The 16,597-nt window shown below is 33.6% G+C and overlaps 1 protein-coding gene across 1 annotated transcript in view; it reads right to left on the bottom strand.

Moving 5' to 3' along the window:
- Positions 1 to 15,432, bottom strand: part of LOC134727614 (mitochondrial E3 ubiquitin protein ligase 1-like) — a 33,027-nt gene extending 17,595 nt beyond the window's left edge. Inside the window, exon 1 of the mRNA XM_063591996.1 lies at positions 15,312 to 15,432. Coding sequence (XP_063448066.1) covers positions 15,312 to 15,422 — 111 coding nt within the window. The 5' untranslated portion in view covers positions 15,423 to 15,432. The remainder of the gene's footprint in view (positions 1 to 15,311) is intronic.
- Between the last annotated feature and the right edge of the window lie 1,165 nt (positions 15,433 to 16,597).

Below are 16,597 nucleotides of genomic sequence, written 5' to 3'. Positions count from 1 at the left end.
AAGTCTACAGATTGCTTGAAAGCAATCGTATCCCAAAAAAAGAAGATGTGATATGATTGCCAATGAGACATCTATCCACAAGAGACCAAAATCCATAGAAGTAAACAACTATAGGTCGCCATACAGCCTTCACAGAAACCCTTACCGCACAGCTAACAGTTTTGACCTTTTACTTAATTATGTCACAATCATAATTGGTATATAAAATGTGTTCGCAAGATAATAATTATCTGCTTAAAAATACAGTACTACATTTTTTACTAGATAAAAATAATTAGCTATATTAGTTGTACCAAGAGTGATCAAATATGGATATAAAAAAGTCCTTGTGACAAAATTATTCGTTATATGTTTACACTGATGGTGTTCCATAATATAAAACTCAGCTAATCAAGCGATTAATCAGTTATAGGTTGGTATATTCCTTGGTATATTCTACATCTGTTTTCTGTAGGTCATTATTGTACATTGTATTTAAACTAAACCATTTTTTTTAAATGTGTCTATTTATGTTGTGATCAGATGTTACACTATTGTTTTAGATAATTGAGGAGGTTTGGTACCATTAAAACTTTTAATCCCGCTGCAATTGTTTGCACCTGTCCTAAGTCAAGAATCTGATGTCCAGTAGTTGTCGTTCTTTTATGTGGTTTATAAGCATTTCTCGTTTTTTTTAATATAGATTAGAGTGTTTGATGTCCCGTTTCACCGGAATGAATTGACACCAGTATTTTTTGGGGCCCTTTATGTGTCATTATCAAAAAAACATGCAAAACTATGTTATTGGGTCTTTTTAAGTCACAGACATGAAAATATATCAAAATAACACTTGAATATGTTAGATATGAATGTTTTGTGATACACAATATACTGTTTACAGTATGAAATGTTATAAAAACATCCTTAATGTTTTCTTAAACCCTTGAAGATAGCCAGAATTAACTGTTATCTTTTACTAAAAATCCTTTCAGACTATAGGACTATTATTCATATCATTTGTTATTATGATTTATCACTTTTTATTGCATTTTGATACATACAAACATTTTTTAATGATTTTGGGAGGTGTATGTATGTTGGTTTTATAATAAAAATTTTCACCAAAAGGAAATGTAACATTTTTTAAGTCAATGGTGTTACCAAAGGACAAATTGGTAGGATAAGAGTTATCTTTCGCAAGATTTGGGCATTTACAACAGTTTCTCCTTTAGCAATGTTACCTGTAAGCATGTTATGCAAGAGAAAACAAACAATTATGTTGAAGATTTAGTGAAACAAGAAGTAATTGTAACAGGATGCTGTTACGAAGTCTCCCAAACAAAGCTCCCATAACTCGCCATTCATATGGTCCCAAGTTCATTTGATTTGATTTTTTGTCCCATACAAGAATATATATGGCTTACGGGTGGGGATCTCCACCATTTACAAGTATTCAAGCAGGAGGGGGTGGTGATGACCCCAAGGGACTTTACCTACATTTCATTTGATTTGTTTTATTGTCCCCTACAAGAATATATATGGTTTAGGGGTGTGGATCTGGACTGTTTACAAGATAATAGCACATTCTCAAATTGAACAGGGTGGAGGCGACCCCCAAGGACTTCCCTTTAATTTCATTTGATTAGCCTTATTGTCCCATTCAAGTATATATATGGTTTAGGGGTAGGGATGTTGACCGTTTACAAGTTTTCAGACAAGAGGGGGTGGGGTGACCCCCTTGGGACTTCCCTTTTATTTTGATTTCATTTGTTTTATTGTCCCCTACAAGAATATATATGGTTAAGGGGTGGGGATGTTGACCGTTTACAAGCTTTCAAACAAAAGGGGGTGGGTGACCCCCTCAGGACTTCCCTTTTATTTCATTTTCATTTGTTTTATTGTCCCCTACAAGAATATATATGGTTTAGGGGTGGGGATCTGGACCGTTTACAAGATAATAGTACATTCTCAAATTGAACGGGGTGGGGGCGACCCCAAAGAACTTCCGTTTCATTTTATTTGATTAGTGTTATTGTCCCATACAAGAATAAATATGGTTTAGGGGTGAGGATGTTGACCGTTTACAAGTTTTCAAACAAGAGGGGGTGGGGTGACCCCCTAAGTACTTCCCTTTTATTTCATTTCATTTGTTTTATTGTCCCCTACAAGAATATATATGGTTTAGGGGTGGGGATCTGGACCGTTTACAAGATATTAGCACATTCTCAAATTGAACGGGGAGGGGAGGACCCCCGGGGACTTCCCTTTAATTTCATTTGATTTGTTTTATCGTTCCATTCAAGAATATATGAGTTTTAGGGGTGGGGATCTGGACTGTTTACAAGATAAAAGCATATTCTCAAATTGAAGGGGGTGGGGATGACCCCCCAGGGACTCCCCCTTTATTTCATGTGATTTGTTTTATTGTCCTATTTATAATCATTTCTGCAGACTACATGTATTTATCACTTACAGTTTTCAAGTTATATTCATTTGAAATTGTTAGAAAATAAAATCCCATAGGGTTCTATAGTAAACCCTTCCCTTCATTCTGCCCCTCTCCCCCCCCCCCCCCCCCCCCCCCCAAAAAAATACTCCTTAATAGACCCCAATGCACAAACGAGAGATTGATGGCTCACCTAGACATATTAGTCTAACATCTATGAAACCTTAAGTTAATCCGACCAGGGGTTTTGGAGAAACGCTGCGGACAAGTTCATTTTTAATGTGGCGGAAGAAAAAGAAAAAAGAAAAAGAAGAAAAAGAAGAGTAATAAAAATAATAGGAACTGAGCAAAAACAATAAGTCTTCAAACTTTGTTTGGGAGACTTAAAAATCGTAAAAGTAAGTAAAGGTTATATCGTAATTTGAAATAGTGTCCATGGTGTACCCTTTCTAAAAAATCAATTTTTGAAAACATTTCCTTAACTTTGAATAATGAAACATATTGATTATAGAAACATGCACCAGTAAAAACATATAGAATAGGGGAATGGAGCACTTATTTCGTAACTGAATCTTAAAATACACCTTAAATCATTGGTGTTACTGTCAACGGTGAGACCATTTTGATAAAATAACACCATTGACCAGTTTAGTAACACCACTGAATATATCATGACAATCAGTATTGTTTTGTGTTTCTTTAATGTTTAACAAGCTAAACATCATATTATTTATGAAAAACAATACTTATTTAACAATGTTTTAGCCTAAGAATTATTTTTTCATCTTTTTCTTTTGCTCGGTGATCTTGGCTTTGTGTTCAGTACTTGATAAAGGTAAAATTTTAAATGTGATGTCATTGGTGATACTTTTGTGTCATTGGAGTTACTGAAGGGTCAGTGGTGTTACTATATAAAAATGCGATATTTTGTTATCTTTATTCATAAATGAAAGTGTTTTTAGGTCGTGTACGAAGGATTAGGTATATTATTATCATTTAATCTGATACAATTCATATATATGCAGTGTAAGTGTATTTTTTAGTATTTACAACGGCCATAATTAGGACAGCCAACTTTTTTACGACAATGTATTCTGAAATTTATGTTTAAATAGAATGCACAGCTATAGATAGATACTTTATTCTCTAAAAACTAGATACAAGTTTACAGAGAAAACTATATGAATAATGTTAATAAGTCGTAATTTAAACCTAAACAACAAATTGGAACAGTTGTTTGATGTTAAACAATAATATTTAGTGCCTAAATGTATGGGTGTCTTTCCATTTATCCAACTTTTTAAAATAAGGTATTCTCATTTAGCCAACTTTTTATTTTTGTTAATTATTGGGTTGTTTGTTTAGTAATAATAAGGTGTCTTTCTAAAATTTGACAGTAAATTTGTTCCTGTATGTTTTTATATTATTTAAAAAATATATATATATATAATAGGCGATTTAATAGGCGATAGTACACTTGTTACATTTTACTTTTAATTAAAATTTAGTATACTTTAAATAGTAAATAAATGTTTCATCATTTATACAGAAGAAACCCACAAATCAGTAATATTTTTATATAAACATTTTATGAAAGTACTTCTACTTCTACCACTAAGTGACCACTGTCATTAGGATGACTATCCTGTTACTGTTTAGTGTGCGCTTGCAAACTTAACAAGTCCAAAAATTATTTAAACAAAAAAGAAAAATGTTGTGCTGTATATAACATTTATACATGGTGCAAATAAAAACATGGGACTTGAAATATAATGTGCATGCAGTAGGCTCTTGAACGAGTCAAGACTCTTTCCTGGTGCTGGTCTTGCATGATGGTATTTGGAAAGAGTGAGAATTCACATATCTTAATAATCTGTCTGGTTGTATTAGTTTGTCGTCAGCATCAACATTTACTTCCTCATTTGAGATTTTATATATCTTTGAAGCCAGAGTGTGAGCGTCAGAACAGTGACCCCATTTTTTTTTTATTTTCTTTTTCTTTTAAGTATATGATATAGTTCATTTATAGAAAAAATGGAATTATACCCTGATTCAACTTGGTGGGGTTCGTGTTGTTTATTCTTTAGTTTTCTAGTGTTGTGTCGTGTGTGCTTTTGTTTGTTTGTCTTTTTCATTTTTAGCCATGGCGTTGTCAGTAAGATTTATGAGTTTGACTGTTCCTTTGGTATCTTTCGTCCCTCTTTTACAATTAACATTACTTGTTAGAGTGTAGGAACATTTGGATCATTTGGTCCAAAGAACAGAAAACAAATGAACGAAAAGGATCTATTACACAACACATTAGCTCTATATATCTCATTGACAAATCTCTTCATGAATAAAAGTGCAACTCATAGTTTTCTGTCCAATTCCCATTTTTATTAACGGTTAAAAAACTTTAAAATACTTTCAAATGATTTACATTACATTAACTAAATGTCAGTTGCAAATTTTATCATGCTATGCTTAATAATACTACAGAAAATTTAATCCTGGTATAATTTTCAGTCTTATTTTTTACCTGTCATTCAACCCAAAATCTAATTGAAAAACCCTTTGTTCTTAATTACCTTTGATCTTATCTATCCAACTTTTTTTTTACCTGTACTACCTATAATTTTAAAAAGTTGGATAAATGAGAATGAACCAATGTATGCTTCAAATTGGTTACACCATTGACACGATTCTTTCAAATGATGACCTAAAATTGTTAAAATTGGAGAAACTCTTCATTTTTCCCATTGCATATTTCTGAAAATCGTTGCTACCATACTATAGAATAGGGGGACACATTTAAAAGCTTTAAACAATGACATCATTTTTCAAAATATTACCTCGTCGAAATTTGCACTTTTTTTATAATGACCCTTATAGCTTGCTGTTCGGTGTGAACCAAGGCGCCGTGTTGAAGGCCGTACCTTGACCAGTAATGGTTTACTTTTATAAATTGTTACTAGGCTGGAGGGTTGTCTCATTGGCTCTCATACCATATCGTCCTACCGATGTCTATTTGCAGTGACAATGATTGCCTAGGTTGTAGATTATTCAGTGACCAAGTTTAATTCAGCTATTTTATATCATTTACAGAAGAAGAAGAAAACAAGAGTGCACATGATGAAATGTCTGGTATGTTTAACCTACGGTATCACTAAATTTAAACTAAAATCAAACCCAACCTTCCTTTAGTGGTCATAAACCTTGTGTTTAAATTTCAAAGATTTCTATTCACTTATACTAAAGTTATGGTGCAAAAACCAAGAATAATGCTTACCTGGGCCCCTTTTTGGACCCTAATTCCTAAACTGTTTAGACCTCAACTACCAAAATCAATCCCAAACTTCCTTCTGTGGTCATAAACCTTGTGTTAAAATTTCATTGATTTCTATTTACTTATACTAAAGTTATTGTGCGAAAACCAAGAATAATGCTTATTTGGGCCCTTTTTTGGCCCCTAATTCCTAAACTGTTTGACATAAAACTTCCAAAATCAATCCCAACCTTCCTTTTGTGGTCATAAACCTTGTGTCAAAATTTCATAGATTTCTATTTACTTAAACTTAAGTTATAGTGTGAAAACCTAGAAAATGCTTATTTGGGCCCTTTTTGGCCCCTAATTCCTAAAATATTGGGACCAAAACTCCCAAAATCAATCCCAACCTTCCTTTTGTGGTCATAAACCTTGTGTTAAAATTTCATAGATTTCTATTCACTTATACTAAAGTTAGAGTGCGAAAACATAAAGTATTCGGCCGACGACGAAGACGCAGACGACGACGCCAACGTGATACCAATATACGACCAAAAAAATTTTAATTTTTGCGGTCATAAAAAAAAAAACTGCTACCCCCCCCCCCCCCCAAACTTAAAAAAAGTGAATAAAAAGATGTGCGATAGTACACCCCCACTCCACCCCCCTTTTGAGTTTTCCCATCTCTGAAACATCTAGTTCAAGTAAGGAAAAGTAATGATTGTGGTATGTGAAAGTGGTGATAAATATATATACATGTATATTAATGTATGTGTACCATTAGACTGGTCAGTGGTAACGACTTGGGTTGTTCCCTCTTTCCACTTTATTATTTTTCTAATGATGTTTATTAATAGAATTTAAGTCATGTACTTAAATTCAGTTATCACGGTGCGCTGTACTATTACATTGGTTGGTTAAGTTATCACGGTGCGCTGTATTATTACATTGGTTGGTTATTAGTGAGTTTAAGAAAACTCAAATTTCATTGGTGGTTAGTGAACCATACAATTTGACGTCACGATTCTTTTTTAATTCGGGTCCAACAGGAGAGGCTGCTTTTAAAATAACTTGTTGTTATCAGAGGAAAATTTTATTCAAAATCCCTCCCTCCTCCCAAAATGTATATTTATTATTGTAAATACAATGTATTAGAATAAGATACTGCCTGTGTTGTAATTTATAATTGCAGGTGATGTTTCAGTTGTCAATTGTTTGAACACCTATATGTTTTTGGCCATTGGACAGACAGGACCTGAGAAGAAGTCTATTGAAGTTATCAAACCTTCCAACAAAGACTTTGAATTTATTAGGCCTGTGATTTGCATAATTCGCTGCATCAAAAAACATTTTGTTTTATGAATAGGATCATTTACTACAGATCTAGATGAACAATGAAAGGGTTTCGATCCATCACCTGTGTTCCCACGGTGATTTCCAAATTGTTTTAATCCTATCTTCAGTTACCATTATCTGTGGTAGTAATTTATATATATATATATATATATATGACAGTACGGTTGCCATAATCAGCAATATGCGGGTAACCTCATTTTTCAGTTATATACAACATGTATAAATTATGAGAATAATAATATTAAAGGCTGTGGCCAAATACTGCCAATTTGTTGTTTGGTCTTACTAAGCATCTGGGATAATATCATGTTGTTGTCTTCAGAAAATGCATTCCTAGTTGGTATACAACCTGTTTATGGATAAGTTGAAATCTATTGATGATAAAAGTAAATTAAATTTTTATAAAGGACTTGAGCCAAATCTATTGATCAAACTTACCTCTCTAACCCAAACTTTGAATTTAGAAAATTAATTACAAAACTTAGAATCAGTGACCATTCATTATTAATTGAAAAAGGAAGGCATTTTAAAATTCCTCGCGAAGAGAGACTTTGCAAAAAATGCAAAGTACTAGATGATGAGAAACATTTCTTAACTAGATATCATTGAGATGGAAGCCATCTCTGTGGGCCCCGCTGTCAATAACGTGGGGTAAATAAGTGTGTAAATGAGTGTAAATACTCATGTGTGATTTCAATCTAAGATTTTAAGTTAAAACTGATAATTATTCTCATCTTACTTTCATAGTATAATAGTGATATGACTGCATGATGTGAACTAATTGTTGACTTCTCTAAGGTGACTTCTGGATATATGGATTGATGTTTGAACAATATGTTTAAAGGTGCTGCCCAATTGATATTTGTCACATATTTTTAGAATTATGCCTTCAATATATTATGACCCACCAAGTATAAAGTATGAAATATTAACGGTTCTCGAGAGGTAGAGCGGACACAATTTGTTAAGAACAACGAACGGATGGACAGACAGACTGACCTTAGACCTAGGATGCATACATTATGACACATTCTCTGGTGTTGGTTTATATATATATGTTAAGTTGAAAATGTTTGTCAGGTATAAAGTATGACATAATAACAGCTGTCCTCTCAAAATATAGTGTGGGTCAAATTTGTTAGCGATGGACAGACCAACAGCCAGACAGACCTTTGACCTAGGAAGTGGTACATACATCATGACACACCCTCTGGTGTTGGTTAAAATGGATGTCAAGTATAATATTTGAAATCATAATGGTTCTCAAGATATAGAGCAGACACAATCTTCACCACAGGACACAGGATTGTCAACTGAAACCAAAGTTTTTTTGACATTGACCTTTGACCTAAGAAATTGTACATACATCATGACACGCCCTCTGGTGGTGGTTAAAATGGATGTCAAGTATAAACTTTGAAATCATAACGGTTATCTAGATATGGAGCGGACACGATCTTCACCACAGGACACGGGGTTGTCAACTCTAAACCAAAGTTTTTGACCTTGACCTTTGACCTAGGAAGTTGTACATACATGATGACACACCCTCTGGTGTTGGTTAAAATGGATGTCAAGTATAATATTTGAAATCATAATGGTTCTCAAGATATAGAGCGGACACAATCTTCACCACAGGACACAGGATTGTCAACTGAAACCAAAGTTTTTTTGACGTTGACCTTTGACCTAAGAAGTTGTACATACATCATGACACGCCCTCTTGTGGTGGTTAAAATGGATGTCAAGTATAAACTTTGAAATCATAACGGTTATCTAGATATGGAGCGGACACAATCCCACAGGACACGGGGTGGTCAACTCTAAACCAAAGTTTTTGACCTTGACCTTTGACCTAGGAAATTGTACATACATCATGAAACACCCTCTGGTATTGGTTAAAATGGATGTCAAGTATAATATTTGAAATCATAATGGTTCTCAAGATATAGAGCGGACACAATCTTCACCACAGGACACAGGATTGTCAACTGAAACCAAAGTTTTTTTTAAGTTGACCTTTGACCTAGGAAGTTGTACATACATCATGACACGCCCTCTGGTGGTGGTTAAAATGGATGTCAAGTATAAACTTTGAAATCATAACGGTTATCTAGATATGGAGCGGACACAATCCCACAGGACACGGGGTTGTCAACTCTAAACCAAAGTTTTTGACCTTGACCTTTGACCTAGGAAATTTTACATACATCATGACACACCCTCTGGTATTGGTTAAAATGGATGTCAAGTATAATATTTGAAATCATAATGGTTCTCAAGATATAGAGCGGACACAATCTTCACCACAGGACACAGGATTGTCAACTGAAACCAAAGTTTTTTTTAAGTTGACCTTTGACCTAGGAAGTTGTACATACATCATGACACGCCCTCTGGTGGTTGTTAAAATGGATGTCAAGTATAAACTTTGAAATCATAATGGTTATCTAGATCTGGAGCGGACACGATCTTCACCACAGGACACGGGGTTGTCAACTAAAACCAAAGTTTTTGACCTTGACCTTTGACCTAGAAAGTTGTACATACAACATGACACACCCTCTGGTGTTGGTTGATAATCATATTAAGTATTAAGTATTAAATCATAATGGTTCTCTAGATATGGAGCGGACAAGAAAGTGTTACGGACGGACGGACGGACAGACGGACGGACGGACAGACGGACGGACGGACAGACGGACGGACGGACAGACGGACGGTACGACAGATGGACGGACGGACGGACAGACTGATCACTATAGGGCGACCCAACTTTTAGTCGGGGCCCTAATAAATTGTTCTCATAATTCAAATATTAGATTAACATATTATAATTGCATTAACAGAGAAAGTAATTCATTTGCTAATCTCACTGACAATGACAAAGTTATATATATGGGCGTTTTTCAATAAAAGCGTTCCTTTCAGACCTAAAAAAATGGAAAATCAACTAGTCTAAAATTTATTTTCAAGAGTTATTTTGAATACCTCTATTATATACCTGTTTGTAAACAAAAAGTGCAATCTTAAATACTCTTTAAAATGATATTATTTTCATAATTTGTGTACTGTTTCGTAGGGGACTTTTGTCCCCTACGAAACTGCTTCTAAACACACATATTTTTGCAATTTTAAATGTTTCCTATAGACATTCCAGTTTGTTTACTTTATATACTAGAAAAATCTCCTTTTTTCTGAATTGGTGAACCATTTTTTATTGATAAAGATTAGACAGTACTTCACATATGAAGGTACAACTCGATCATGTTACGTAGTGGACATTTTGATGCGTTTCGTAGAACTTACTTTGACAAAACCGTTTCGTAGTGGACAAAAAGTTTCGTAGTTGACATCAACCCTATTCTATGTTAATAAAAACATAATAAAAACTACATGAAACAAACCTTTGTTATTTGCTTTGCACGAATATAATTGAAAAAAGAGTAAAAAAAGACTGCATGGTAGTGGTAGTGTCCACTACGAAACGTTTTTCTCCCAAACTTGTTTCGTAGGGGACCGTTTCGTAGGGGACGTATTCACATATTTTATTTTTTCTCTCACAACCCCTATATTGCAATAGTAACAAGACTGACTGTATTCATCAAAGCGTTATTGAGCTGTACACTGATATTTTTTTCATAATTTTAAAACCAGTTACTGAAAGAGATTTGACCCGTTTCGTAGTGGACATTTAAAAAATACGGTATCACTCTGGTCCATTTGATGTGCTCAATTTTTCTTACCAACAGTTTAATTGCCGTTATAAAAGCATCACTTCTTTTGTAAGACCCTAATGTTTATATCTCTTGCAAACACAAAATTACATTGATTTTATAAAACTGTTTATAAGCAAGTTTTAATGACTTCGTTTCGTAGTGGACATTGTGTTAGGGACACACCTTCTAAAATAAAAAATCCTATGTTAAAAGCTGTTTATTAAAATATGTTGGCTCTAAACATACTTTTGAATTATTAAAGAACTTATATTAAGTAAAATTAATATTTATTTCTACATTTTTTTACGATATTTTAGAGTATGAATGTTGAACAGACGGTCTAGGGACATGCCATTTTGGTTGTTATGGACCATTCAGGAATCAATATCTTATGTATCCCTCTAAAAAATAAACTGTTTCTTTGCTTAAAAATGTTATATCTAATTCAATGTACTGACTGCACAAAAAATTACTTGCAAAGATCAAACACATTTTTTTGGTGGCTAGAACAAGAAAGTACGTTTTTATTGAAAAGGCACTGGCTACGGTTACATGGAAATGTAACAATAATTAAAATATTATTGTTACATTGGAGACTAAATGCCGGAACGCATGGTTGGGTGAGGACCTGATTAATTACGAATGTAACAATAACTATTGAGGCTACGGTTACATAGCGTTATTGTTACATGAAAAACAGCAATGTATACGATGGGGACTTGTAATATGTACTAAATAATAAAAGTTTAAGACATTTATTTTATATTTACAATACATACAATGTCTTTATTTTTTTTTATTTACAATGACAGTTTATAAATATCCAGTAAGTGGTTTTTGGAGCATGTTTAAGTCCGACACATCATTTTGACGAATCCACTCCAATCAGCCATCACACACCAGTAATAAGGGGGCAGGACCTTTTTCGGGATGCGGGATCGGGTGTTTTTTTAAGCTCAGGAAATCGGGATGTCGGGATTTTTTTTTTTAATTCGGGACCTCGGGACTTCAGGTTTTTAAGCCGGGATTTCGGGATCAGGACCCCTCCTACCCTCCGCTGTGAACGTCTGTATCGCATACCGTGCAATTCAATTCTGCGATATTCCTTTTAGAAGATAAGGAAATCTTTAATGTTACAAATGGAAGTTTTTAACGACCTTGACTGGCTATACAGCCCTTGCACGGTCGGTCTTTAATGTTTGCTATGCTTTCGGTGAGAAATACTATTTTACTCTCGCAATGTTGATATTCTCATCCGATCTTTTGGTTGAAAGCATGTGGTGTAGTTTCATGTTGTCTTTCAATATGATTGCATTGCCGTCCATTACGGATGTTAGGTTTACCTCAGATTTCAGTATCCAACTTAGCAGTTAACAAACTTTGCTTCAGTTGATGTATCATTTTTTTAGAGTTGCTTTTGTATAGAGCTATAGCTATAGAGCTGTATGAAATTTGTGTCTTGATATTGTTTCATTTTCGTTTCAAACGCATCCCAAGTTTTTCATCCAAAACTAAATTGGTAAAATAAATCTCTTCATCCATTGTTCAAAGTATATATTGACAGTAATAAGAGAAGGTGTGCAGTTAAATACTTCAAAAAGCGAACACTTTATCAGCCCCAGTTCTCAACAACAAACAATATTTTTCGCATTAATTTTGACACTGCTAATCTGAGGTATTTCTATTACCTTTAAGATTAATATGTAAAACTACTTAAACATCATTTGTATAATAATAATACTTATTAATTATCATTATTACAAGTATTAATTAGTACATATGAAAGAATTAAGCAACACAGCTAAAGAAGATTTAAATTTAATAAATTTAGCGTACATTGCTGTTTTTCATGTAACAATAACACAATGTAACCGTAGCCTCAATAATTATTGTTACATTCGTAATTAATCGGTTCCTTGCCCAACTTTGCATTCCGGCAATTAGTCTCCGATGTAACAATAATATTTTTATTATTGTTACATTTCCATGTAACCGTAGCCAGTGCCTATTGAAAAACGCCCATATACTTAACCCATCAACAACAACACAAGTGAATAAACTATGATCCTTTATAAAAAAAAGTCAATGGAACTGAGGACAGGGGACCCTTTAATATTTACCTGAATTTGTGTATATATATTGAGTTACTTAGTTATTGTCTTTATTTGTTTTTGTTGTTGTTATATGTCACAAACTGTATAGTTTGTATGGCAATAAAACTTTGAATTGAATTGAATTGCTATGTACTGGTCATGTGTCCTTATGGTAAATGTTTCTGTTACAGTTTGTGAATGTTTTACAAGTTGGCGAACGTTGTGTCATAATTTTGGAAGTTCAACTCTTTTGCAATATCTCCAACTCCCACAAAGCTGCAAACTTGTGCCTTGAAATCTAATAAGGAGTCTGGGTATATTTCTAAAACGCAAGTCGTCTTTTCTCTTTGGATAATTTTGCCATCGTTTATATGGGCATGTATTAAAATTTTAAGCTCCATTTCATTATTTACTGATCATCAACTTTGTCATAATAGTGAAGATGTTTAAAATTATGTTGTAATTTAGTGTCAATAATACAATTAACTGATTAAGAATATTAATTACTATGTACTAGAGGACCATAAACAATAAAGGGTTAAAATAAAAACACAAAACAATATGCAGAGTTTTTGGTTTCAAGTTCGAATAACCAAACGTTATTATCAAATTTTATTTCAAAAATAAATATTCAGAACTACAAGGGACCCACAACAATCATGCTTAGTAATAAAGATATAATAAACAATTATAAATGTACCTCAACAATAAACACCTGCAACGCACCTCTTGGTCTTTGATCTTCGACTGGATAATGTTGTTCTATTATGATTATGAATCAATGTGAGGCAGGCATTTCGGGATAGTTTTTAATATGCATAAACCAATTACGGTAGACTGGTGATTCTAACCCGTACATTACATGACACACAAGTTTTGACGACAAATTTTGATTTCACGCTTAATAATATGATGATTTTCCCGGGTTTCCGGCTAACTTTTAGGTAATTTCACGTGTCCCGCCAGACTTTGTTTCCCGTTTTCACGCACAATAATTTGACTTTCCAATGTCACGCTTACAAAAAATCGGCAATCCCGCGTCACGCTTAGACCCCAATGAGACCCACGTTAAAGACAGATAAACAAACAAACAAACAGACGGATAATGGCATACCATTATATATATACGTCCTGTAAAAGGGCATATAAAAAAAGGACGACATACTAAATACAATTCTGTGTTTTTCAAAAAATTACTTTTGCACTGGACACTGATCTAGACAAATACTATAACATACGTAGACAATATATACAACTAAAAATTAAAAAAATATATAAAATCAGTTAGAACGAATTTACCAGATCTGGAACGTATTGGCTTAGAACAAATTGGACTTGGAACAAATTGACTAGCATTTTTTCCCTACCTATTCACATATTTCAAGCTGGATAATGTGACCTTTTCCAGCAGGATTGAATAAATGTAATGGCGGCAACAACCTGGAATCTGTTCAGTTACAAAAAAATTTACAATTAATGTTGATCTTAAGCATGATAAGCATGAAAAATTCAGTATACTTATGATAAATCTTAGTCGTATTTTTGTGAAATTGACTACCTATAAGAAGAGACATATATACACATCTATGAGGGTAGTAATGGGGGTACCTTCATGAAGAATAACGGTTAAAGTTCTTGCCAAATGATGTTAAAACATTTTATTTTGCTGCACAACGGCAGAGAGCCAAATGGTGTTAAACATTTTATTTTGCTGCACAACGACAGAGACATACATGTAATATAATACAATGTATTGTATTTTATGTCTTTTGACAACGATAAAATGTACACTTTTTTAGACGATTAAAAAATCGACTGATTTTGTCGCATCACGTTTAATTTTTTCCAAAAATGGTGCTAACAATAATTATTTAATAATTATTTCAGATCTCTGTCAGATCACGATAAGGATATTTTGATGAATCATGGTAAGATGATAAACGATTTGAAGCTTGCAGTAGTAAAAAAAAGACTGGCGGTAAAGGACATTACTACCCTAATATATATCATATCAAATGTCTAGAGCTGCTATTAGAGGTGATAAATAAAATGGCATACGGTATTTTAATAAGAGGGTTTGGATGGGGTTAAATGATTAAAGGATAATGCCCTTAAAAAATGAAGATTAGAGAAAAAAGGGGTTAATTTTTTGAAGATAAGAGAAAAAAGGGGATAATTTTTTAAAGATTAGAGAAAAAAGGGGTGAAAATTAAATGTTTTTAGAATAACAGACCCTCTAATAATTTAGTCCAAATAATTATGACGTCTTGAAAGACTACTAATAATTTAGTCCAAATAATTATGACGTCTTGAAAGGCTATTATAATTTTTTTCTTTGACGCCTTAGACGTCTTGACTTAAGGCGTCAAAGAAAAAAATTATAATAGCCTTTCAAGACGTCATAATTATTTGGACTACTAATAATTAAGCTTTGTAATTTCGAAATCCATTATAACTTTTTGTAAAATAACCTGAATTTCGTTTTCTGCTCTTTTACTCCTCTTGTAAAAGTAATACAAAATCAAGGCTACTCCAGCATCTACTATTAAACCAAAAACAAATCCTCTCAAAGAATCTGACATTCTCGCCCTGATGATCCTTGATCCCTTACAAAGTGAAAGTAAAAGTAGAAACCGGAACAATTAAGCTAGGTTATCTGAACGCAGGTGGAAGATAGGTCCGCTGCTGTATGCCCTAAGGTAATCGGTGCCCTCAGCTAATCGTGGAAATAGTGCCCATATGCGTAGTAATAACATGATCTAAAAATAGAATAAACTAAAAATACATTATTCTACTTTCTATTTCGACTGACAGTACATGTGCGAAACATAGGAGATCCGGTAAGTAAAACAGGAACACATACAACTTTTTACAATTATAATGTGGTGTTCGTCTTGGGGAAAGACTATTTCCCTTGAAAGGACCCGACCTGGACTTTATATATATAGAAGGACTTAGGCTTAAGTACTGTAATTACCTATTACTCGGGCGTTGTAAGCTGTTTCTTCGTGGTAAACGTCTAACCTCGTTGACCATTAGATTCAAGAGGGCGCTGCAGGCGTGCGCAGGCTCCGACATCCGCTGTATCCATGATCCAGAGGCCCATTTGTGTCAGTTGTCTACTCCTAGCAGGGAGAATGGTAACAGTTGTCTACTCCTAACAGGGAGCACCCGGGCTTAGGATAAAGATACAACAATTAGTTACGACAAATAATTCAAGAAAAAATCCAAATATTTGGTTAATTTGTGATCATTGTAACGTGAACAGATATTTATTAAGGGAGACTTAAATGACTTATAATAATTAAAAAGAAAACACTTTCTGAAAAAAGTAAAATCACAAAAATACTGAACTTAGAGGAAGATCAATTGGGAAAGTCCATAATCACATGGCAAAATCAAATAACAAAACGCATCAAAAACGAATGGACAAAAACTGTCATATTCCTGACTTGGTACAGGCATTTTCAAATGTAGAAAATGGTGGATTAAACTTGGTTCTATAGCGCTAATCCTCTCACTTTAATGACAGTCTCATCAATTTCCGACATTTTTACATTGATGCGTTAAATAAACAGACACAATAAATATAATAGTCAAAATATGGGTACATCAGTCATCATCGTTTAACAATTTCAAAAGGAACAATTTAACAGAACACAAAAACATCTACTATCTACGAACACATTTATTGATTTGAGTGTCTGACGTCAGAAAATTTTATACGTCACATAAATTTGTCGTTCAATGTGCGTAC

Source organism: Mytilus trossulus, chromosome 8 (genome assembly GCF_036588685.1).
Source record: "Mytilus trossulus isolate FHL-02 chromosome 8, PNRI_Mtr1.1.1.hap1, whole genome shotgun sequence".
Classification (NCBI taxonomy): domain Eukaryota; kingdom Metazoa; phylum Mollusca; class Bivalvia; order Mytilida; family Mytilidae; genus Mytilus; species Mytilus trossulus.
The sequence above is the reverse complement of the archived record's forward strand: the minus strand, read 5'-3'. Positions and strand labels throughout refer to the sequence as shown.